General features: G+C 42.4%; 1 protein-coding gene across 4 annotated transcripts in view; it reads right to left on the reverse strand.

Moving 5' to 3' along the window:
- Positions 1–1,316: 1,316 nt before the first annotated feature.
- Positions 1,317–24,135, reverse strand: part of NACC1 (nucleus accumbens associated 1) — a 38,895-nt gene continuing 16,076 nt past the window's right edge. For 2 of the 4 annotated variants that reach the window (XM_058166724.1, XM_058166725.1), the window contains 5 exons: positions 15,136–16,132; positions 12,650–12,823; positions 10,479–10,584; positions 10,129–10,226; positions 1,318–9,468 (listed from right to left, as the gene is read on the reverse strand). In XM_058166724.1, the coding sequence (XP_058022707.1) occupies positions 9,209–9,468; positions 10,129–10,226; positions 10,479–10,584; positions 12,650–12,823; positions 15,136–16,132 (1,635 nt within the window). In that variant the 3' untranslated portion in view covers positions 1,318–9,208. Of the gene's footprint in view, positions 9,469–10,128; positions 10,227–10,478; positions 10,585–12,649; positions 12,824–15,135; positions 16,133–16,411; positions 21,845–24,135 lie in introns of those variants that run through there. The other 2 variants (XM_058166723.1, XM_058166722.1) reach the window with 2 other exon arrangements.

Consider the following 24,135-nt stretch of genomic DNA (forward strand, 5'->3'; position numbering starts at 1 on the left):
CTGGTCCTGCCTTAGTTACAAAGCCAGATGGGTGACTTTGAACCAGTCATTCTCTTCAGTCCTAGGAAGAAGGCAATGGCAAGCCACTTCCCAAAAATGTTGCCAAGGAAACTGCAGAGAGCAGTTCAGGCAGTTGCAAGAAGTCAAAAACTTGACTTGAAGGTCTGCATGTGCAAAATAAAACAAGGTAAGGTAAAGGTAAAGATTCCCCTTGTACATACGTGCTAGTCATTCCCGACTCTAGGGGGCGGTGCTCATCTCCGTTTCAAAGCCGAAGAGCCAGCGCTGTCCAAAGGCGTTTCCGTGGTCATGTGGCTGGCATGACTCAACACCAAAGGTGCACGGAACGCTGTTACCTTCCCACCAAAGGTGGCCCCTATTTTTTCTACTTGCATTTTTATGTGCTTTCGAAACTGCTAGGTTGGCAGAAGCTGGGACAAGTAACGGGAGCTCACCCCGTTACACGGCAGCACTAGAGGATTCGAACTGCTGAGCTGCCAACCTTTCGATCGACAAGCTCAATGTCCTAGCCCCTGAGCCACCGCGTCCCTAAATAAAACAAACAATGTTAAAAAGTTACGATATTTATGTAGTTACTTACCAAGCACATCTAAAGTATATTAAAGTAACCAGATGGGCCGGATACATGCAATGAACGTTTGTGTTGCTGCGGAGAGTCTCCCCCTTCGGGGTCTTTTTGTATGGGTTGGAGGGGGGCAGAAATTCCCACTTGGGGTCTGCTTCAGCCTCCTGGTACAACGGGGCTTTGGGCAAAGGCTGGAGGGAAGTGCTGCTGGTAGCAAGGAGCCGGAGGGCCTTGTTCCAGTGGGACTGCCTCATGGCCTGGAACTGGCTGACCATCTCAGCCCGCTGAGCCTCCAGGCACTGGTACCTGGCCTTGCACTCTCGCAGGTCTTCCCTCTGCTGGGAAAGCCTATGCTCCTAGTCCTCAGTGAGATGCTTCTGCTGAGCCTCCTTCTCGGCCAGATCCAATTTGAACCGAGCTGTTTTGCCAACTCTTTCTCTCGTGGTGGCTGCTTAGCTCCAGCAACTGCTTCCTGCTGGGACCCTAAGGAGCAGGGAGGTGAGGAGTGGCTGGCAGGGGAGGGGCGAGTAGAGGCCGGAGAGGCACCCCTTGATGTGAGTGTCATTGAGTTGGCCCACCCACCCAGCCGGTCATTAGGCAGATCATATTAGTGGTTCACAGGTTTTAAAATTATGAATTTTGCAGTCCAAAAGGTTGGAGACCCCTGCTTTTGATCATAGAATTTGAACAACCATTAATGATTATGTTAACTTTGTTACATAGCGTTATGATGCTCAGAAATAGGATGCTGCAAGGCTTAAATTCATTATTAAATAAATCCAGTCTGTAAGTTTAGACAAAGCTAGCCCAGATCATCTCGGAGTAGTAATGAACTTAATGAAATAGCCAGGGACACAATTGTTACAAACTTTTTTTTTATTAACATTTCTGAATTCCTTTTTTTTTTTTTTTAATCTTTACAGTAGTTAATGTGCAATTCTTGATACTCTCAGGTCACAGGGATGAGGAGTCACAAAATTTTTCTTGGCACTTATAACACAGAACAAATACTGGCATTATCTGGGGGGGGGCAAAGGGGAAAGTTCAGAGGTAAAAGCGTGGGGTGCTGAGGGACCTGGGATGGGCTTATGGGTGGGAAAAGGGAGGTTTTGCCATTGTTATTTTGTATTTTAAAGGATCGATTCTCCTCTCTGAAAGGATTTTACAAGGGGCAGGGAAGGGAGAGGTACTGATATATTGGAGTAGCTGCTTGCATTAACCCAAAGCGCCTGGAAGGGGAAGAAAAGAGTCCATGCTGCATCTGCACAGAGGTTACATAATCAGGCTTTGTTAGTGCTTTCCGTATACATTTTTGTCCTTTTAAAAAAAGATATATTTTTTTTGCTTTAGTTAAGGAAAAAAACGACAAATCAAATGTCTATTACGGTCCTAGACCAGCATATAAATGTCAAAAGGAAAATAAAAGATGACAAAAATGGATACAACAAAAGTCAGGCCTCCCATCCCATCCCCTCTGCAATTTGTTCTTTCCATTGTTTAGAGAAAGTATGTCCAAGATGCAAATATGCCCACTAGAAGAAATTCCTAAGAAGGTTGGAAAAAGACTCAACAAAGAGGAGTCTAGCTGAGTCTTCCGAGAGCCTCTGGGATTTAAATGTGGGCATCAGATTTTTTTCTAAGCATGCCAAGTGGGTGAAGATATTTCCTGTTTCAGAAAGTAGGTGCTGAATGTCCTCCTGGCTACAACCTCAGTTACCATCCATGGGACCAGACAAAGAATATGAATTGCAACAAAGCAGACCTCTGCGGATTATAGACTACAGTCCCAACGGCCCTTGGTCTGCCCAGACTTCAGAACTCTTCTCCCCTGTAATTCACCATTTAAAAAATTGAGCTGGCAGCTCTGTCTTGGAAAACAAACCAGCTTACATCATTTGCAACAGCAACTCTTCTAAGGCAGAAGCCTCCTGGTGAAAAAAGCAAGCAATGTACAACTTTTTTTCCTTTTCTCCTAGAAGGCTCCAAAAGCGATCACACCTGCTACCAATAAAATAAAAGTCCATTACATGAAACATGCATGGCAAGATGCTATTCAAATTGTCTTCCAGTGTAAATAGAATTACTAGCTTATGTTCCACCAGAATTACTTCACCAGTTTATATGCACCCGCTTGGCACCTATTCAAAGGCCCTAATGGACTCTGAAGTACATAAACAGTAAAGGAATAGTGTATGCTCTTCTTTTTTCACTTAAAATTGGTGCCTTTTATTTTCTTAGAATAAGTCAGGCGTCCCAAGAATCATTGCAAGAAATGGTTGCCTTTCCTCAGTAGGTGCCACTGATATTGCACAATCCCCTCCCCCTCGCTCCCCACATCAAAAAAACCCTGGTCTTCGCTCCAAGATTTTTTTAAAATGCCAAGGCTTGTGTGCAATCCACACTTCTCTTGCTCTCTCAATCTCTGAACTCAGAGCAGATTTCAGAGTTCTCCCAAAGTATAATGGTGAAAGTCAGTGCAAAATCTGTTGGTCAAAAGGAGAGGGATAGAAGAGGTTGACCTACCGTATATTTCATTTCATCACGACACTTCTTCAAAAGTGTCCTCTTCCTAAAGCTGATTTTGCCTTAACTTCCATCTTCTTTATCAGTCTCAAAGGCTGGGCCCATACCAATTTATTTATTTCATTTACAAGGCCACCCAACTACAGTAAGGTGACTAAAGACAGAGACATAAATAGCTGCCTCCCGATTAACATCTTGAGCGCACCTTGCCCAGAACTGTTTTTTCCAATTCAAAGTGGAAGTACCAAGGACTGCAAAATTTTTGACCAGTGAGTGTTGCAGTGATGCACATGATACTACAAAACATAACCAGAGCTCTATCTTGGGTAATAGAACGAGAAGCAAGCATTCTAGATAAAGTAAATTCAGCTGAACGTTAAGTCCTGGATGCCTCTGAAAATGTATTCAAGTACCCAGCATTGACAGATGTATGGATGCAATTTTATTTCCAATTATGGATTGCTCTCACCTTGGAGGCTCCATAAACTTTTATGTTTTGTTGAGGCCAATGTAATGGGGGGAGGGGAGCATAGATTTAGGTCTTCTGTTCTTATTTTGCCCTTATAATCTAAATGTTACTTTCCGCTTGGAGCCATGACAGATCAGAGAATTATGATCTACTAAACACTTTTCTTGTCCAAACCTTATTAACACTTTCTTTCCCAACATCATAGTTACTTTGGTGGCCGAGAAAAGTGGAAGGAAGCTACAGATACTAAAAAGCTCTTTCAGAAGAAGATATCCAGTGAATATGGACAATACTCTTATTCTTCATAAATTTCATTTCTTCAATGGACAACTATGGTAAAAGTCCTGCCTCCTTTTCCTGCTTGTTAGTTGATTAATCTGATCAGTTGGCTTGCAGGAAACAGCTGGTTTCTTGTCACTATTGGTAACAAGAAATCCATTGTCTACGTACAGGGTTACTGGAAAAAGCCAATTGTTGAAAGGGGATTAATCTTTCCATTTCCTCCCACTTTGTCAAAACTGAAGACTAATAATGTTACTACTTACATCCAAGTAACTCTGCTCAAGCTTATTGAGAAGAGGATGAATGCATGATACACATTTTTGTTGTAGGAGTGCTTAGTTCACACTCAGCTGAACAAGTAATGATAACCTAAGAAAGCTTTTCACATTTTGAGCAATGGCTAGTTCAGTGGAGATCAGAGAAGACCAATCTAACATACTTTTATAAGGAAAAACTCTTAATGATTAGGGAGAATAAATTCTGTTCTGAGTCACACAGTGAAATACTGTTCTCATTGCAACATTTTTTGCTTTAAAAAAACAATGTAGGGGGAAGGAATTTGGATGTTATTTCACTGTTTTATAGTACTTTATCCATTGAGGACAATACGTTATGGTAAAGTTATTTTTACTGGTTCAACTACAGGTATCCCCAACTTAGAGTGGAATTTAAAGAATAAGTCTTCCAATTTTAGTTTGGACGTCAAGATGGTAGAAAGAAGTATGATCTTCTATGCATTTTTATGCAAAACAAGTCTATGCCATTACAATCTCTTAATTCCTCTGCATTTTCAAATAGAAAATGTTACGTTATGTGGTTAGGGAAGGGAAGAGAACCTATCAGAAATACTGTGCCAAGGAGAACAGTAGAAAAAAAGGACAAAAGCATAGAATTTTAAGAGTCTACTGTGCAGCTGGATTGGAGCATATAAACCAGAGTTCAGGAATTGGGAGTGGTACTAGTAGAAAATGGCAAGACTAGGATTAATGCACATTGCGGAAAAAGCTGGCATGGTTTTTGTCTGGGGAAAAGTGTTTTAAGAGTTTACTACTACCGGCACCACAGCTGTTTTCTTTTAAGAGTCTGCTCATTAGAATCGCATTCATGTTCATGAAAGAATAGCTGGTAAATATAATTGGTCAACCTCTATATTACATGCAACAACATGGGTGGCAGCATGGGTGAGAGATAGATGCAAGCATTAAGATGATTATAGGAACTCATGTGCATGCAACTCTTCTATATTAGTTGTTCCTATAAAAACTGTGACCTGGATATGTATCTCTATTCATACTGCAATATTCATCCCTATAATTCCATGTCTGACTTAAAGAAGCACTGTGATGCAGGTGGGCATTCTCCTCAACAATGCACATGCATTCTTGATTAGATACCTAGTTTTCTTTTTCTTACAATCCAGCTAAATATGCAATGTTTGTTCAATGCTCATATTTTTTCCATTGTTTAAACAAAGCCAGTTTTCAAAAGTGATTAATGTTTCTCCTAAAGCCATTTGAGAATCCAGGTGGAGACTATTATTATAATTCTCTCTCTCACACATATACCAACCATACCAATAAAATTTTGTATCATTTACCTCCCTTTTAAACACCATCCATTACACACTTTTTTTCATTTAGCATATGATTAAAGATTATTGTAGTGTAAGAAAATAATGGAGCTATACCCCTATTTGGTTTCTAGAAAATGTATTTGATTTTTAAAAAGTTCTTTTCCATTTTTCAGGAAAAATACTAATCAGATATGAAGTGAGTGGGGTTTATTATATAACTGACTATAGTACCATAGAAGCACTGGGTAAATTGCATCCTAGGTGACAAACAAGCCTCTCCTGCATAAAATAAACTAGTAGGAAAAAGAGGAAAAATGGATCTGGAAGAAAGTGAACGCAGTGAAGTGTGAATTGGAGTTAATGTTAATAATTAACTTTCGAGATCTTGGAAGAGCCATTTCTTTATAGTAAAGCAAATGCTCATAGTGTCACTGGGAAGGGCATGCAGTGTGATGCCACAAAGTTTGTGCAATTCATCATGGATGTCTAAAAATAACAGCATTATAATTCTGAGAAAAACAGACAAAAGAGAACTATCTGCAAATTCACAAAAAGTGTTATCTCTGGATTCCTTAGTGGAATTACAAGAAGGAAATCCATAAAAGAAGGAAATCAGTATAATACCTTAGGTTTATAAGGCAGATTTACCTACATTTAAACTGGGACAATAACGTTTCTGAAAACATCTCCAATCAACTGCAGTCTCCTGGACCAGCACTCAAGTAATCAGGTCCTCTGCATCTGGCTTGGCTGTTTCAGCTCAAAATCTCACAATGATAGCCTTGCAATTTGAACATTACTTTATACCTCTTTAGATTCTGTACTCTTCTTTCTCTTTGCCTCCCCCCCCACTTTCTCCGGGGTTAGAAAATGTCCTGGACTTACCAAAGCCAGTAATGAACAAGATTGCCTATATTCTAACCAAAGAAAACCAGCAACTTGCCTTGAAGTACAAAGCAGCTATTTTCTGAGTAAAGTAGGACATGCACATGAAGTATATTAAAAAGCGGGTGGGGGATCCACCCACATGACTTCTCAGACAAGACTGGTACATTCACACAGATGGTGGGCGAATGTTCCATCAAGGTATGCAAAAAAGGTCTCATTGTGCTCAGTCAGCCATACTATTCCCAGCTAAGTGGGCTAAGTGTGGCATTTTTAGTGTTCTATCTAGAGAGTAGGAATATATATCAACACAGTGAAATTCATCTAGAGCTATATCAATTCATGAAATGATTTAGAAATACGTTTCCCCACAATTACAAACATAAGTGTACCAAGGGATTCTCTGGAACTAGATGGTGGCATGAAAATTGTCTCCTCTTGTCAACCAGGACCTGAATGTGTGTATCTCTTGAAACAAGAACTGGGTTGATTTTGAGCTCTTTCCAGATAAAGAACAGACATACATATGTACAAATGTACATATGCAAAATAAATGTACATCCCCTTAACTAAGACTGGTTGAATCTAAAATTTGCAACCCCTGCTGAAATACAACCAGTATAGTTAGGTGGTTATTTGTTTTTTTAAAAACAAAAAAAATTGCTTCTCTTTATAGACAGACAATGACTGAGACTCAGCTATAACTGTTGAGCTTTCTTTGGGAAAGGAAAACATTTTCCAGGCCAGTTTTGGTTCAGTTTAGAGATAAATTAATATGAGAGACATTATTGACACCGGTTAATGCCTTCATGTGAAATCAGATCCTAGTGAAACTGTCATTGGGTCCAACAGGTGAGAACTGCAGCTTTTCAGAATGCTGGGCAAACTAGAGTCCCAGGCTACTGTCATCCCATTTTATTTGGAATAATTTTAAACTCTGGGAATTATTTTTAAAATGCTCCAGCTTTTGTAATCTTTTTTGGAGAAAGAGGTAACATTATTCATGCCCTGAATTTGTCTTCACAGAAAGACAAATCCTTCAAGATTTCCAGTTTTAGCTTCCTGTATTAAATATATTTCTCTCCCCTCCCACCCCCACCTTTCCCAGTTGTGGAGAATGGTCTTAATTGGTTCAAAGGCTGGCTTAGAAAGTGTCTGGCAACAACTATCATGAATGGCAAAGGATTGTTTGGAACGCCTGTCTTACTGGGAAGAATAAAGGCCCAACTGCCATCAAGCATAATTACTTCAGTATCCCAGGACTTCCAAAGAAGAGATTCTTTCAGTATGATTGACTGCCTTAATCCTGTCAACAGAAATACAAAAAGGCAGGAGAGGAGGTTTCCTAAAATTCCTGGTTTGCCCACTTACTTATTTATTTTCCACCTCAAGATGGAATCCAACCAGCGGTCTTTTTCTGGGTCAAACATCACTCAGGAGCCATATTAATATGAAATTGGCCTTTAGTGGGGAAAAACAAATGGTAAGGTTTCATATTGTAATTAGTTACTTTTTAGAGATTTTCAACCATTCAGTAAAGATTCTTTCCAGCTGTCTGGAGGTTTGAAATATCCACACATTCTGGTGTGAACATGTAGCACTGGTTGGATTAAGGAAGTGATGCTTTCTTCCTTGGCTTTGTTTCAACCATCAAAAACTGTTTTGTAAACTTCATGTTTGCCTTTGGCAAAATATCTGAAGTGGGAGAAAGGGTTGAATATGAATTTCTTCTTCTGCTCTCTAATCCACAAGCATGTAGTGGAGGGGAATGATCCTTTAGTGAAAAATATTTTAAAAGCAAATTCTAAAAACTTTTCCAGTTATGGCAGCAGTAAGACAGATAAATATACCTGTTACAATTAGCTCCTAGAGAAAGAGCCCTGTGGAGATTGCATGGATATATGTCCGATATTGCAAACTGCCTGAAAATTGAGTAAGCTGCAGACACATTTTGTGTTAAAAGAAACCACTTCAGAGAAGAAGCTGGCTTAGAAGAAATGAAGACTATGTTAGAGGATAGTAGTAATCTCAGCTCTAAATTCAGTGTATTCTGTACTGGCTCTGAGCTTTGAGCCAATAAAAAGGCAACAAGCATAGTATCCTACGTGATACATTAATTCAGGAGAGTAGAGCGGTCCGAATAACAGGACAGATTGGTGTGTGTCACAGTTGGAGAAAGTGCATAGGTTCAGAGGCATGAAAGCAGACATTAGTGTGCATGCATACAGGTATACTTAAGTTGTGAGGATACCAAGAATGAAAGGAACGGAACTGTCTCCTTGCCTAAAACCTAAGTGTACCTAAGCAAGAACGGAAGGGGAGGGGCAGAACTGGAACTGAGAGGAACAAAGGTGACAGCCCAAGAATGTTAGGATCAGTCCCTTCCCGGCTCGTGTCTCCCATTCTCTAGAAAGGAAAGACTTAGTAACGATCAGTCCAAGTTACAGCCCTAAACTGGAGACAACAAACATGTGATGGAGGACACAGGTAAGTGTCTGGACATTACTTTCTTAGTGTATTTGCAAGTGGATTTGGTTGTTTTTCCTCCCACTAAAATATTTTTTTTTTATCAAAACAGTCACAAAAGAAGGGGCTGGGAGAGGAGAAATGCCAGTCGGAACTGCCAGTGCAGTAGCAACAGCAGCAGCAGGGTCTCCTCTGAGCTCAAACTACTTGTAGTGCCTGAGGAAGAAAGGTCAAAATTGAAGCATCTTTGTTTTTTAAAAAAAGGAGATAGCACAATGCTTTCTTTCCCCTCTGCCAAAAACAAAAAACAAACCAACAATAATAAAAAGAAAATGAGAAAATGTGGAAAACGATTCTACAAAAAAAAAAAAAAATCAAATTAGGAAATTAAAAACCATCGCCTGGAAAAAGAGGTGGGCACCCTTCACTGGAGGCCCTCGGCTGAGGTGCCTGCATCCCCATCATGGCTGCTGGTCTCAAAGTTGTGCTCCACACCCATGATGTCTGGCTCCATTTTGCCACTGTCATTGATGAAGGTTGTGTAGGCATCGCCTTCAGCCATCAGTAGTTTCAGTTTAGGCATCCAGCTCTTACGGACAACACGTCGTGCATTTGTGCACATATCAGCAGCAATTGCATTCATCTCGCTCTCCTTGAAGTTTGGGGCAAAGTTCTGGCAATAAACTGAAGGAAGAAAACGAAGGCCACCTTAATCATGGTTGCTATAGAAGCAATTGGGAATGTTCCCATGGCTCTTGCCTCTGTTTCTAGCCCCAAGACCTGGGGTGCTATTCAGCAGGTTCTGACAGGTTCTAGAGAACCGGTAGTGGAAATTTTGAGTAGTTCGGAGAACTGGCAAATACCACCTCTGGCTGGCCCCAGAGTGGGGTGGGAATGGAGATTTCGCAATATCCTTCTCCCAGGAGTGGGGAGGGAATGGGGATTTTGCAGTATCCTCCTCCCTGGAGTGTGGTGGAAATGGATATTTTGCAGTATCCTTCCCGACACACCCACCAAGCCACGCTCACCAAGCCACATCATGGCCAAAGAATCGGTAGTAAAAAAATTTGAATTCCACCAATGCCCAAGACCTACTCAGCTTGCAAAGAGTCAGGGCCAAGTTAAAGCTTCAGCAGGAACTGGGAGAAAGGGACTAACTTCAAACTTTTAAATCTGGCACTACATTTAACAGTATGGTATATAAGCATTATAGATTTTGATAATTCAAAGAGATTACATGCTAGCTAGATTTCCTAGGTATCTCCTTTCTTTCAAGTGGGAGTACCTGGTTTGCTCCTATATTTTATTCACCCTCCCATACAAATATTTTGAAGAGACACTCACACTTCACAGCATGCAGCACTCGGCTGTCGAGAGGTTTCCGGCTGGGGTCATTGGTGGAGGAACGGATTCCAGTGCCACAGCTATTGGCAAGGGTGTTCCTAGCAATGGAAAGAAGACAGTTAAAATGTTATTACATACTGTCTTACTGTGCTCTTCCTCTAATGGCTAATTCTGTCCACTTGTACACTATCTGTCTTTAGCTGAGTCTCAGTTCCTGTCTTGTTCCTTAAGCCTAGGACTACATGTCCAGAGCAGAAAGGAACATTCGGATAAGAAGAAGTAAACACACAGGAAGAGACACCCACACCCACATACTTATTTCTTCATAGCACAGAAGATCATTTACTCACCGGTCAAAAAAGGATGCTAGTAGCCGCCTGAGAAGCACTTTGTGCCGTGTCCCAGCACTAACATGGCAATTCATCAACTGTGCCCGAGTGATGTACACATTAGTACCTGAACAGAAACAAACTCTGTTGTGTACATTTAAACTGTATACAGGCCAATAAAGCATCTTGTCAAGCACCATGTCAAAAACTTTATGTAGCGGACAAAAGATAATGCAGTTAAGGTGAGATTCATCCCATTTCTTGCCGATTCTGATATTGTGATGCCACCCAGTGGTTTGGCAAACAGACAGCTTCACTTGATAACTTTGATCCAACCAAGTCAGTTACACAAATGACTTCTCTAATACAGCATATGATCTGTTTGGGAGTCATATCTGTGGCTAGGAATTATAGTGGCTTACAGATATCCAGAGGACAAAATCAAACCCAAGCAAGAGCTTTGAAATTCTAAACACAGAATTTTGGAGTGAGCACAGAGGCAGGAGCAGCTAATATGACTAACTGAACTGGGGCATTTCTTTTCCTACTCAGTCCTGACTACCAATCAATAGGTGATGTCTCAGTCTTTTGTAGGACAATGGAAAGCCATAAAGACCGATTAACAGTATGTCACATTAAGAAACTATACACATTAAAAAGTAACGATGAAGTACTTTATAGATCATTTTTAACTGATGCCACTGAGCATGAGTGACAAGGATGAAATATTGACATTCTTTGGACAAGCTATCATAACTGATTGGACTCCAAGTCCATATTCACATATACAGTTACACCCATTTCAGTGTCAGCCCTGGCGGCCATCTTTTCTTTTGGATCTTCAGGGCTGCCACACTTAGTGCTATGGGAAAGTGGGAGGGGGGGTTGTATGGAATTGGTAAGAGTTATTTAGCCATAACAACATTCTTTTCTCTGAGAGTCAAGGACGTTCAGCCTGCACCTGGAGTGGGGTGACTGGGAGGCATCTTCAGTTGGGACAGTGGATTGATTGGACCATGCGATGGACATATGGGGTTCAGGGCCAGGGACTTTGACTTTCTTTTGGGTGGGGAAAACTCAGGAGCTTTCACATTCGGGTTTTCCCAGATGTGCCAATATGGCATCTCCAATAAAATGGATCTTTGAAGAATTGATTGCCTCGGAGTCTTACTTGGTTGGAGGTGTTACTTGGAACCCTGACATTCAGTGGAAAAAAGACATGCATAATTTTACCTTGTTCTTCATTTTCCTTGGTTCTCTTTTCCATGGCTCAGTATTCTGACATGTACAAGGTGCCATAACAGGTAATGCCAAAAGAGGTAGTCTTCGACTTACAACAGTTCATTTAGTGACCGTTCAAAGTTATAACGGCACTGAAAAAAGGGACTTATGACTGTTTTTCACAGTTACGATGTTTCCAAGCATCCCCATGATAATGTGATCAACATTCAGATGCTTGGCTCATATTTAGGACCGTTGCTGTGTCCTAGGATCATGTGATCGCCTTTTGCGACCTTCTGACAAGCAAAGTCAATGGAAAAGCCAGATTCACTTAACAACCAGGTTACTAATGTATCAACTGTAGTGATTCACTTAACAACCGAGGCAAGAGAGGTTGTAAAATGGGGCAAAACTCACTTAACAAATGTCTTACTTAACAACATAAATTTTGGACTCAATTGTGGTCGCAAGTCAAGGATTACCTGTACTCTTTCCTATCTTTAATTTTGGGAATTAAAGGCATCTTTAAATAATGTTAGCTCAAATTTTGACTCTGTTGTAACATCATTATGAGGACTGCTTTTCGTTTAGACAAAAAATTAATCCCCCAAAGCAGGGGTCTCCGACCTGGGCAATTTTCAGCCTGGCGGACTTCAACTCCCAGAATCCCCCAGCCAGCAAAGCTGACTCTATTGTAACATCATTATGAGGACTGCTTTTCGTTTAGACAAAAAATTAATTCCCCAAAGCAGGGGTCTCTGACCTGGGCAATTTTCAGCCTGGCGGACTTCAACTCCCAGAATCCCCCAGCCAGCAAAGCTGGCTGAGGAATTCTGTGAGTTGAAGTCCACCAGGCTGAAAGTTGCCCAGGTTGGAGACCTCTGCCCCAAAGTACAGAATGAATCTTATGTAAGAGGTAAGCAAGATTTTTCTTATTTACTGAAATCAGTTTCAACCCTAAGTAGTCCTACCTATCACAAGTTCCAGTTTCTCAGCTGGGTCCCCCTCGTCATATAGCTTCGGATGGCATCGGTTTCCAATCTGGTTGATGAGCTCTGCAGGCAGTGAAGCTAGGTCCTGCCGCACTCGTATCCGGTTGCGAGACTCTGACTGCACCTGATCTGGCAGTGCTTCTACTTTTTCTGCTGAAAAAGTGGGGGGGGGGGGAAAGGAAGGATAGGAGGAAAATTGGAGAAAGCGACGAGCAGATATGAAATGAAGGTACCAAGGCCATTCTTCTCTTTGAAATATTTGAACTCTGCAATTACCTTTGCAACTCGCTCTTGAAGAGTATTCTTAAGCAAGTCATTCAAAGAGCTCAGAAATTACTGCATCCTTTTTTAATTAAAAAAAATGGAATCACAACAACTACCTCTTCTTCTTCCAAGGAAGGCAAAGATGTGCAATGCTGACAGATGGGAGAAAATCCACTATCATTAGATTTGTTTATTCATCTCAAGCAGAGATTTCTTTTCACCCTCCTTGTCCATATTTATAGTGTACATTCCGAAAATATTTCACAAACTTTTCAGTACCAGGGAATACATGCTGAAGACCCGGAAGCAAACAGGGAGGTTGAAAATCACAGTTTTTCTATGGTGATTAGACCCTCAATACATATTTTATTCTTTATTTTTTAATAAAGTATTTTTTAAAAGTAAGTCATATGCTATTTTTTCAGCAAAGATATCATACAATGCAATACTTTAAAGCTATCTACAAAAACAAACTAATGAAAAATAAAGGACATATGGTGCAGCAGCTGTGAAGCAAAAACAACTTGACAAAGACTGGGGGAAAAAAAGAAAGAAAAGTCCTCAGTTGCCTCTTACAAAGATCACATGGAATGCTTAAAGCACCTCTGATAAGATGCAACCCCAAAATATTAAAAGTTAAAATAGAGAAAGACTTACTAGTTGTACAGCTCAAGCTGGCCCAATCTCAGTAAGGTCCCTTCAGTCAACCCCCGAGACTGGGCTGTTGGGCTACTGAGCCTTTTAGGTAAAAAAGAGAGAACGGCTTGGATTTGGGTAGAAAATGAACAACCAAGTTGTGGAGGGCCCAAATGTATATATTATAGAAGAATGCTAGCTCAGGCCTGTCAATAAGTGACAAGAATATTCTGCACTATACTGTTTCTGGTATTTCTGAATTTTCTTTGAAGTCAGCGCTGCTATTTGCATTTATAAGTCACCAAGGCAGAAATGACAACTCTTGACTTTAAACATGTTGCTATGATTTCATTTTCCAATATATATTTTTATTACTTTTATTTCAGAAGATCCCCCAATCTCTGAGCACAGAAGACACGAAAACACCCAGAAGACACAAGTTCCCATCATCACCATCGTAGCATTCTGGTTTGATATTCAACGTTGCCCCTTACTTGCTGTATTCAGATGGATACTGGCTTCCTGCATTAAGCAGGTAGTTGATGACTTACCTTGTCCCCTCCTATTTTAATTCTATGAGCAAGAGAACAAAAGTCACCTGCAGAAAAAAATTATCTAGCAAAATGCAGACCATGTAATTTGGTCTGCAAATTGGCCTCAGAGTATGGACTCAAAGCCTTGGGTAGTCTGTTACTTTCAAATATACTATCACTTTATAAATATTATTCATAACAATTCCTCTAGGCTGACATTAGTATTAATATTTGGAGATTTATTTCTAATTATTCCTAGTTTAAAATCCTTCTCAGGATTGCTTCACACTTCTTTCACTTCTCTCTCTCTCACATACATAAAAATAAAACCCACACACAAACACATACAAAATGTGTCAGAACACATCCACTTGTTTCATAATCGCAATATGCACAAACATCCCTCATGTCGGAAATCAAAAACAGCTGTGGATCCCTCCCTCCTTTTGTTCTATTGTGTCCTATTCTTGGAGATTGCCTGGACAAGTCCTTGGCAAACTTTTTCAGAAGTGGTTTCCCATTCCTTTCTTCCTAGGGCTAAGAGAAAGTGACTGGCCCAAAAGCCATCCAGCTGGTTTTGTGCCCAAGGCAGGATTAGAACTCACATTCTCCCAATTTCTAGCCTGGCACCTTAAACACTACACCAGATTGACTCTCCAGCTGGATTGCTACTGAACATTTTTGCTGTCCATTTGAATCAGAGAAGCATAGCCATACCTCACTTTTTAAACAATAGAAGTGAACATATGTAACATGTATCAGCTTTGGCAATAAATGTAAAGTTAAGCAGATAATATGCAAAGCTGAGATTCAAAGATTCTGTTGTCCTCCAACCTTACTATCCAACCTACAAGATCTCCCTTGCATCTCATCTCTGTGAATATTCTGATAAAAACAGAAGTAGAGCGCGATAAACTCCCTGTGAATATTCTGATAAAAATAGAGGTAGAGCGCAATACACTCCCTTGCCTTTGTTTACAGCAAGCAGAACACAGTCACAATGCTTTTTAACAGTCCACATGGGATACTCACCCGTCTGCCCTACATTCATCATGCTGTACATTGTGTACATGTTGCAGATCTGTCGGTACTGCTCATCGGAGCCTTCCTCGGGTGCATCTTCCTCTTCATCTTCTTCATTATGATAGGAACTGGGGCTGTCACTGGTGTAAGCACTGGAGGTGCCAGGGCTTGTCTGGTCTGAAGTACTGGGGCCGCTGACCACGCCTGCCCCTCCACCTCCCCCCGTTAGTGCTGCCTGCTGTTGCTGCTGCTGCTGAGCCTGTTGCTGTTGTTGCTGCTGGACCTGTTGTTGTTGTTGCACTTGCTGCTGAGCCTGCCGGCTCCCCCCGCTCAGCTCCTGCTGGGAGGAGATCTTGGCCATTTTGCGGCTGCCATTACTGCCGCCACTATTCCCTTCCTTCTGGCTGTTTTCCCAGAGCCGCTTAACCACAAATGTGCATTGGACAGAGTCTGAGTCCTGTTGCTCTGTCTTTACACGAGAGACCAGGGGTAAGGGCGTATTGCCGGAAGGCCAGGTGGATGTCTGTGCCACAGGGCTCTGTGGCTCAGAGGAAGGCGCCTCCTCAGTGTGCAGGCCTTGCGAGTCACAGCTGGGTGAGCTGACCTTCAGGAAGAACTCAGTCCCCTTTTCCATAATCTCCTGGATCTGCAGGAACCCTGCTGTGTACATGAGCAGAAACTGATCACCCACATTCATGCTTAAGCGGCCAGTGTAGCAGAAACTCAGGATCTGCTGAAAGGATTGAGGTTGCACTGCAGCAGGAAGCTCCACCACAGTGCTCTTGCTGTTGTTGAAAAGGTCCCGGAAGTAGCAGCTGCTTGCAGCCAGCACAGCTCGGTGTGCCTTGAAAGCATGGCCTTTCACCACCACTGAGACATCACAATACAGCCCCTGTAACCGCTGCTCGTTCAGGCATTCCAAGATGCTATTACCAAAGTTGGGGATCTCCATCTGGAGAAATTGAGCCATCCTCCTCTTCTTCTCCTCCTCACCCAGATGGGTACGCTGGAAAAAAGAATAAGGAGCCAGAGAAGTTAAATGTGGAATGGACATGGAAAAAGAACAAAGGAAGGATACTGGGCCAAAGAGAGAGAGAGATCAGCCAAAAGTCGGCAATGTTTTGGCAGCCTCGGGCCACCCTTTGTAAAAAAAAAAAAAAATAGCTGAGGGCTACAGTGGACAAGCCCTTGAAGTGGTGAGGTCATGCAAACAGAAGAAGTAGGGTTTGATAGAGCATTTTTAAAAGGTGCTTTTAAACGTTTAAATCAATCTGACAGCTTATACCTCTTTCTTTGGTTTTCTGTTCTTCTTTCTTTCCATCTCCACAATTTGATACTTAGCTGCCAAATTTTGATAGTGTGATCTCCAGGGCCTCTGTAGACCACAAAAAAAGGGGTTCATAGGCCATATGAACCCTAGGACCACACCTTCCATTAGGGAGGTAGCAGAAATGAAGTAGTCCACGCAATCAACCGTTTTACATGCTCTCTCTAGAAATGGAAGCGTCAGCTTAAGGTCTTAGTTCTTCCTCCAGTTTTCAATAATCAAAAGCAATAAGTCATTCATTTAAAGACTTTGTGTATTACATAAACCCAAACCTTTGACAAAATGTAATTAGGCTCTGCTTTAACTAAACTTGTACCCAAGGTTAGGCATCCATTTACTTACCTTGTTCATATCCATAGGAGAGTTAATTTGACATTAGCCTGCATTCCTAGCCATCAGCAAAGAGATGGAAAGTCTAGAGCAACTGTAAAATGAAGCTGTTATATCTGTATCATAGCTCCTTCACCTGGCCCTCTGAATAAGCATGGCTGGATGGTGATGAAACGGGGAAGAGAAGATAAATGGGGGAAGACCAAGACACATTTTCCCTTCTTACTGTAAGAAGCAAACAAACCGAAGGTGATAGGATGTCGGCCAGTACAAAATGGGGCAAGATGCTCTCAAAAGATGGCTGCAAACTCTATAGTTAAGGCAACTATCCATTGGTCATCTGAGGCCAAAGCACTAAGTAAATCATTTAGCTTAATGAGCACCAGACTGAGTGAAGTACATTGAACAAACATGGGAAAAATAATTTCACCTCTAATTATACACATACACATACAATCTCCTTTATAAACTGTTTTAACAGTAGTTTTTTTTCTTTTTACGACGCTGTAATCCCCTGCTTTAGGGTGGGGTAGAGGCAACTGAGTGGCGCTGAGTGTTTACCGGCTGGGTGCCCTTCCTGATGCCTAGCGGAATTCGCAACAGATATTTTCTCTTTGCACCCTGATAAACATCTGTCGCTCCCTAGGATTGAACTCTCAACCTTCCAAGTAGAAGGTGAGCATCTTCACTTCTATGCCACTAGTAGCTTTTATTTTGACCCGAGGGAATTATTTAACAAATATTATAAAGAAATTAATACATAAGCAAATAATAAAAGAGCTACACTGGATTTGTTTGCAAGCATGACATTTCAAATGGCTGTAATATTTGCCATACTCTGGGCACATTTTAGACTTCGGTGGCAATTAAAGCTACCAGAAATAAATAGTATTTGTAGTTCGTTCTTATTTATTTATTTATTTATTTAATCAAATTTATATACCGCCCTATCTCCTGAGGGACTCAGGGCAGTTAACAGCCACGTAAAAATATATATAAATACAAATTAAAACCCCAATTAAAAAACCTATTACATATGGCCGAATATTAAAACCCCAACAGAATAATAAAAACCCCATTAAAACCAAATTTAAAATTTAAAATCCTAATCCAGTCCTGCGCAGATGAAAAGATGTGTCTTAAGCTCGTGGCGAAAGGTTCGAAGGTCAGGAAGTTGACGTAGTCCTGGGGGAAGTTCGTTCCAGAGGGCGGGAGCCCCCACAGAAAAGGCCCTTCCCCTGGGCGTCGCCAGCCGGCACTGCCTGGCTGACAGCACCCTGAGGAGTCCCTCCCTGTGAGAGCGAACGGATCGGTGGGAGGCAATCAATGGCAGTAGACGGTCCCCTAAATATCCCGGCCCAATGCCATGGAGCGCTTTAAAGATAATTACCAAAACCTTGAAGCGCACCCGAAAGGCCACAGGTAGCCAGTGCAGTCTGCGCAGGAGAGGTGTCACATGGGAGCCACGGGGGGCTCCCTCTATCACCCGCGCAGCCACATTCTGGACCAACTGGAGCCTCCGGGTGCTCTTCAAGGGGAGCCCCATGTAGAGAGCATTGCAGTAATCCAGTAATCTTATTATGTGATTTCCCCCTTTTTATAGTATTCTGGTCATTTAAACTGAGAACACCATATGCAACTTCACAGCTCAAGTTCCTTCTTTTGATATTAATGAACACTGCAGAAGTTATGGAAAAAGGAAATATTTAAGTGTAGCTCTTATTAATCTTGGTTAAAAACAATCCAGTGTGACAGCACTAGGATTATGCTGAAATAAATATAGTAGCTTTGGTACTGTAAAATAGTTACGTATAATAAACAGATTGTAATCCAGCAGCAATGGTGATCTGCAAATCCAGTGAAGCTTCCTATTACCTCCAGAAAGAGGCAGGCTCTTATGAGCACATCGATCTTCCCCGATAATAGCTCAGAGAACTCTAAATCATGGCACTGTCTTTTTAGGACAAACAATATGTGTGTCAGAGATAAGATACACCATGAATGCAAATGAAAGCTTGGGCTAAGAACAGACAAAATGGTTTTTTTTTATTCCCACACATCATTTGCAACTGGAGGGCAGATTAATGCTGGATGGAATATTAAATATTAACAAAATTAATGGTGGTTGTTGCTGTCCATTATTCTTTTACTAGAGAGACACTATGACCCAAAAGTTTCCTGCTGCAAATCACACAGGAGAGAGAAATTACTTTGCAAGGAATGAAAATGCAGCTGAGGACACAGAATAGGTACACAATGGGCTGTTGCTTTTAAAAATTCCCAATTCTACAAAAGGCTTGGGTGTGAAACAGTGCTTTACAGTTATTTGGAGATGGTTGGAGCAGAACAATACAACAAGATAATCCTCCCTACAGAGAGTTTATTCAGAACGCTGGGACTGGAAGTGACTAAGATTTCTGCTCCATGTTCAGATAGCATCAGGTAAATGCCTCCCTCCTTCCCCCAAAGCTTTAAAACCGCTAGCAATTTTTGGAGGAAGATATAGAGAGAGAGAAAATAAAAACCTTTTATGCAGCTTTTTACAAAGCAGCACCAAAACATCCTCAATATGAATTTGTAATGGAATTCGCTTATGCTTCTAGTGGGTGTCCTGCATTTTCTAGACGAGATGGTGAAATCTTCAGCAAAACTTCTACATTAAATTAAATGTAGGACAAATGTCCTTCTACACTAAATTAAAATTGAATTTTTAAGAAATGGAATGCTCGACATTCAAAATGTGTGAATGTTTGTCTCATTCTGGTAAATGTTCCATTGAAAACAACTGAAAGTCTATTCTGCAAATAGAAGAGCCTGACAACCATTTGGTAAACTTCTGATCTTTATCCTTTTTTTTAAACCTACGGTAATCAAGCACAGATACAAATATCTAATAATAAACAAAGATATGTATAAAAACTGAGGACGACATATGGGATGAAGGCAAGACTTCCATTCCAAAAGTATATTTGTGCTATTTCTATGATAGGATTTGAAAAATCTCAGTGGGAGGGAGGGAAATTGAGAATGATTTGCAGCATAACTGGAAGTGTGTCAGTGGCTTAGAAGCCTTCCACTGTGAAAAGACAATCATGAATCCTGATTATTATTACATTACAAATGATCCTTATTTACACCTATGTTGTTCATGGCAGCATTTGTTGAAGTACTAATATTACAGTGTATTGTTAACCCACATGATTTTTATATAGCGTTTTTAAAATGATTTTATCTTCAATGTTTGATTTTCAATTATCGAGACAGCATGAACATGATGTTCTTTTAATACTACCATTAAAGAAGATATCAACAAGAGAACACAGAAACTATGGAGTTCTTTCATTAAGAACTCTTTACAGCTTGAACATTGAATACTTCAACGAAAGCTGACAAACTAGACCGTTTATTCTTAACTAAACACAATGAAATGGGTGACTAACATTCACATCTTGGTTAGAGATCTGACACTGTGCCATTTTTATACCACTTTCCATTGCACAAGTTCTAAGGAAAAATGTTTAAGCAGCCCAATGAAAAATAAGTTTAAGCACACAGCAGTTTTGTTACCTGAGTATTACAGTACCTCATGCAGCATTCTGCGCTGTGCTCTTGCAGTCATTTTTACAGGACGACCACGCCTAGGGAGAGTAGCAACAGTGCTAAACTTTCTCCATTTGTAGACAGTCTGTCTTACCGTGGACACATGAATATCAAGGCTTTTGGAAATACTTTTGTAACCCTTTCCAGCTTTATGCAAGTCAACAATTCTTGATCGTAGGTCTTCTGAGAGCTCTTTTCTGCGAGGCATGGTTCACACCAGACAGTGCTTCTTGAAACCAGTAAACCCAAAACAGGTGTGTGTTTTTAAAGGGGAGGACAGCTGTCATCCAATATCATCACACTGATTGGAGTCAAGGTTGGCTCACTCCTGGCTCCAATTAGCTCTGGGAGAAGTCATTAGGCTAGGGTCTCACATACTTTTTCTTCCCTGCACTGTGAATGTTTACGTGTTATGTGCAATTAAACCATGGCAACATCTAATGTTTGTGTAGTATTATGTTCAGCAGACTGTGTTCTTCTATTGTTGTGACCGGGATGATGTTCAGAGCACATTTTATGACCAATTCATGCAAAACTCCACGTAATCCCAAGGGGTTCACATACTTTTTCTTGCAACTGTAAAGAAGAATCCTAGAGTGTCAGCTAAAGACCTACAGAAATCTCTGGCACATGCTAACATTTTTGTTGACACATCTACAATAAGGAAAACATTAAACAAGAATGGAGTTACATGGGAGGACACCACGGAGGAAGCCATTGCTGTCCAAAAAGAATATTGCAGCACGTTTGAAGTTTGCAAAAGAGCACCTGGATGTTCCACAGCACTACTGGCAAAATATACTGTGGACAGATGAAACCAAAATTGAGTTGTTTGGGAAGAACACACAATACTATGTGTGGAGAAAAAAAGGCACGGCACACCAACATCAAAACTTCATCCCCACTGTAAAACATGGCGGAGGGAGCATCATGGTTTGGGGCTGCTTTGCTGCCTCAGGGCCTGGACGGATTGTTGTCATTGATGGGAAAATGAATTCCAGAGTTTATCAAGACATTTTGCAGGAAAACATACAACCATCTGTCCGCCAACTGAAGCTCCGCAGAGGATGGGTGATGCAACAGGACAATGACCCAAAGCATACAAGTAATTCAACAAAACAATGGCTTCAACAGCACAGAATACGCCTTCTGGAGTGGCCCAGTCAGAGTCCTGACCTCAACCCGACTGAAATGCTGTGGCATGACCTTAAGAGAGCGATTCACACCAGACATCGCAAGAATATTGCTACACTGAAACAGTTTTGTGAAGAGGAGTGATCCAAAATTACTCCAGATCGTTGTGCAGGTCTGATCTGCAACTACAGGAAATGTTTGGTTGAGGTTATTGCTGCCAAAGGAGGGTCAACCACTTATTAAGTCCAAAGGTTCACATACTTTTTCCTTCCTCACTGTGAATGTTTACGTGTTATGTGAAATTAAACCATGGCAACATCCAATCTGTGGGGGTTTTTTAAATAGGTTTTTAAATAAGGGGGTTTTAAGGGGGGGGGGAGGGGAGTGACGGGTAGGGGGAGAAGCCCGTCGGGGAGGGTATGCCCAGTCCCAGCGCGTGCTCACGGCATTACTTTATCTGGTCTGAAGACAGGGGGGGAGGGGGGTGTTCAGAGCGTAGAATGTCATTCCATCTGTACGGTAAGTGGGAGAGGCAGATATGGCGGAGGCAAGGGGCCGTATCGTTCTCTGGGAGCACGTGTTCGATGTTTAAAAGCGATCACGTGCTCCGGCCCCTCAGTCCTTACTCGTTCCCCGGATGGGCAAGACCCTCAGAGCTTGGGTCTTCGACTGATGCTGTGCAATGCCCGGTCCGTGGTTAATAAGGCTCCCTTGATCTGTGACCTTATTCAGAGGGAGTCCGCGGACTTTACGGGCATTACGGAGACCTGGTTGGGCACAGAGGGGGGTGTACCCCTGGTTGAACTGTGCCCTCCGGGTTTCCGTGCATTCCATCAGCCGAGGGCCCATGGTAGGGGTGGAGGGGTGGCGGTTGTGATTAAAGAAAGCCTAGAGCCAAGGGAGTCCACTGTGCCTCAGATAGCTGGTTGTGAATCCCTCCTTGTGAAGTGGGGCCATAGGAATCAGATGGGTCTGTTGATCGCGTACCTGGCTCCTTGCTGCGTGACTACAGCCCTACCTGAGCTACTGGAGGTGCTTGCTGGAGTGGCGGTTGAGATTCCCAGACTTTTGGTCATGGGGGATTTCAACTTGCCATCGGCCGGCTTGTCATCAACGGTGGTCCAGGAGTTCCAGGCTTCCATGACAGCCTTGGACCTGATTCAAGTAACTGATGGCCCTACACACACTGGGGGAGGCACTCTAGATCTGATTTTTATCTCTGGACAGTGAGTCCTTTGGGAGATAGGGCGGTATATAAGTTTGAATAATAAAATAAATAAAATAAAATAAATAATGATCTGGAACTAGGAGATTTAGTGATGGAACCGGTGTCATGGTCAGATCATTTTCTCCTTCGCCTAGACTTTCGGACCGCCGCTCACCACCGCAGGGAGACGGAGCCAATACGTTGGTTCCGTCCCAGGCGCCTGATGGACCCGGAGAGGTTCCGGACGGAGCTTGGGCCGTTCCCTGAGGATCTTGCCCACGGCACGACTGAAGAACTAGTTGCGGCCTGGGAACGGGCCGTGGCTGGGGCGTTGGACCGTGTCGTGCCTTTGCAGCCTCTGACCCGGCGTAGATCTCAATTGACTCCTTGGTTTTCTGAGGAGCTGAGGGAGATGAAACGCCGGAGAAGATGCCTAGAGAGCACCTGGAGGTCTAACCGTTCCGAGGCTGATCGGACACTAGTGAGGTCTTTTACTAAGACCTATCTAGTGGCAATGAGGGAGGCGAAACGTTCTTACGTTTCCACCCTCATTGCATCGGCAGATAACCGCCCGGCCGCCCTGTTTCGGGTGACCCGCTCCCTCCTTCATCAGGAGGGGCAGGATGACCCTTTACAGGGACGTGCTAAGGAGTTTAACGGTTATCTATACGATAAAATCGTTCAGCTTCGGGATAGTTTGGACCAAAATTGCGATGATCCAAGTGAGATGACAGAGACGCGTCTTGTTGAGGTTGTTTGGGATGAGTTTGATTCTGTGGCTCTCGAGGACGTGGACAGGTTGCTGGGGAGGTTACATGCAACTACATGTTTACTGGACCCGTATCCCTCCTGGTTAGTGCTGGCTATACAGGAAGTGACACGAGGCTGGCTCCGGGGAATTATAAATGCTTCATTGTTGGAAGGGGTTTTTCCCGCCGCCTTGAAAGAGGCGGTGGTGAGACCCCTCCTCAAGAAGCCTTCCCTGGATCCAGCTATTTTGGGGAATTATCGTCCAGTCTCCAACCTTCGCTTTGTGGCGAAGGTTGTAGAGAGTGTGGTTGCATGGCAGCTTCCCCAGTACCTGGATGAAGCTGTCTGTCTAGACCCGTTCCAGTCCGGCTTCCGGCCCGGTCATAGGACGGAGATAGCTTTGGTCGCGTTGGTGGATGACCTCTGGAGGGCCAGGGATAGGGGTTGCTCCTCTGCCCTGGTCCTATTAGATCTCTCAGCGGCTTTTGATACCATCGACCATGGTATCTTGCTGCACCGGTTGGAGAGTTTGGGAGTGGGAGGCACCGTTTATCGGTGGTTCTCCTCCTATCTCTCTGACCGGTCGCAGATGGTGTTGACAGGGGGGCAGAGATCGACCACGAGGCGCCTTACTAGTGGGGTGCCTCAGGGGTCGATTCTC

Source organism: Ahaetulla prasina, chromosome 2 (assembly GCF_028640845.1).
Source record: "Ahaetulla prasina isolate Xishuangbanna chromosome 2, ASM2864084v1, whole genome shotgun sequence".
Classification (NCBI taxonomy): domain Eukaryota; kingdom Metazoa; phylum Chordata; class Lepidosauria; order Squamata; family Colubridae; genus Ahaetulla; species Ahaetulla prasina.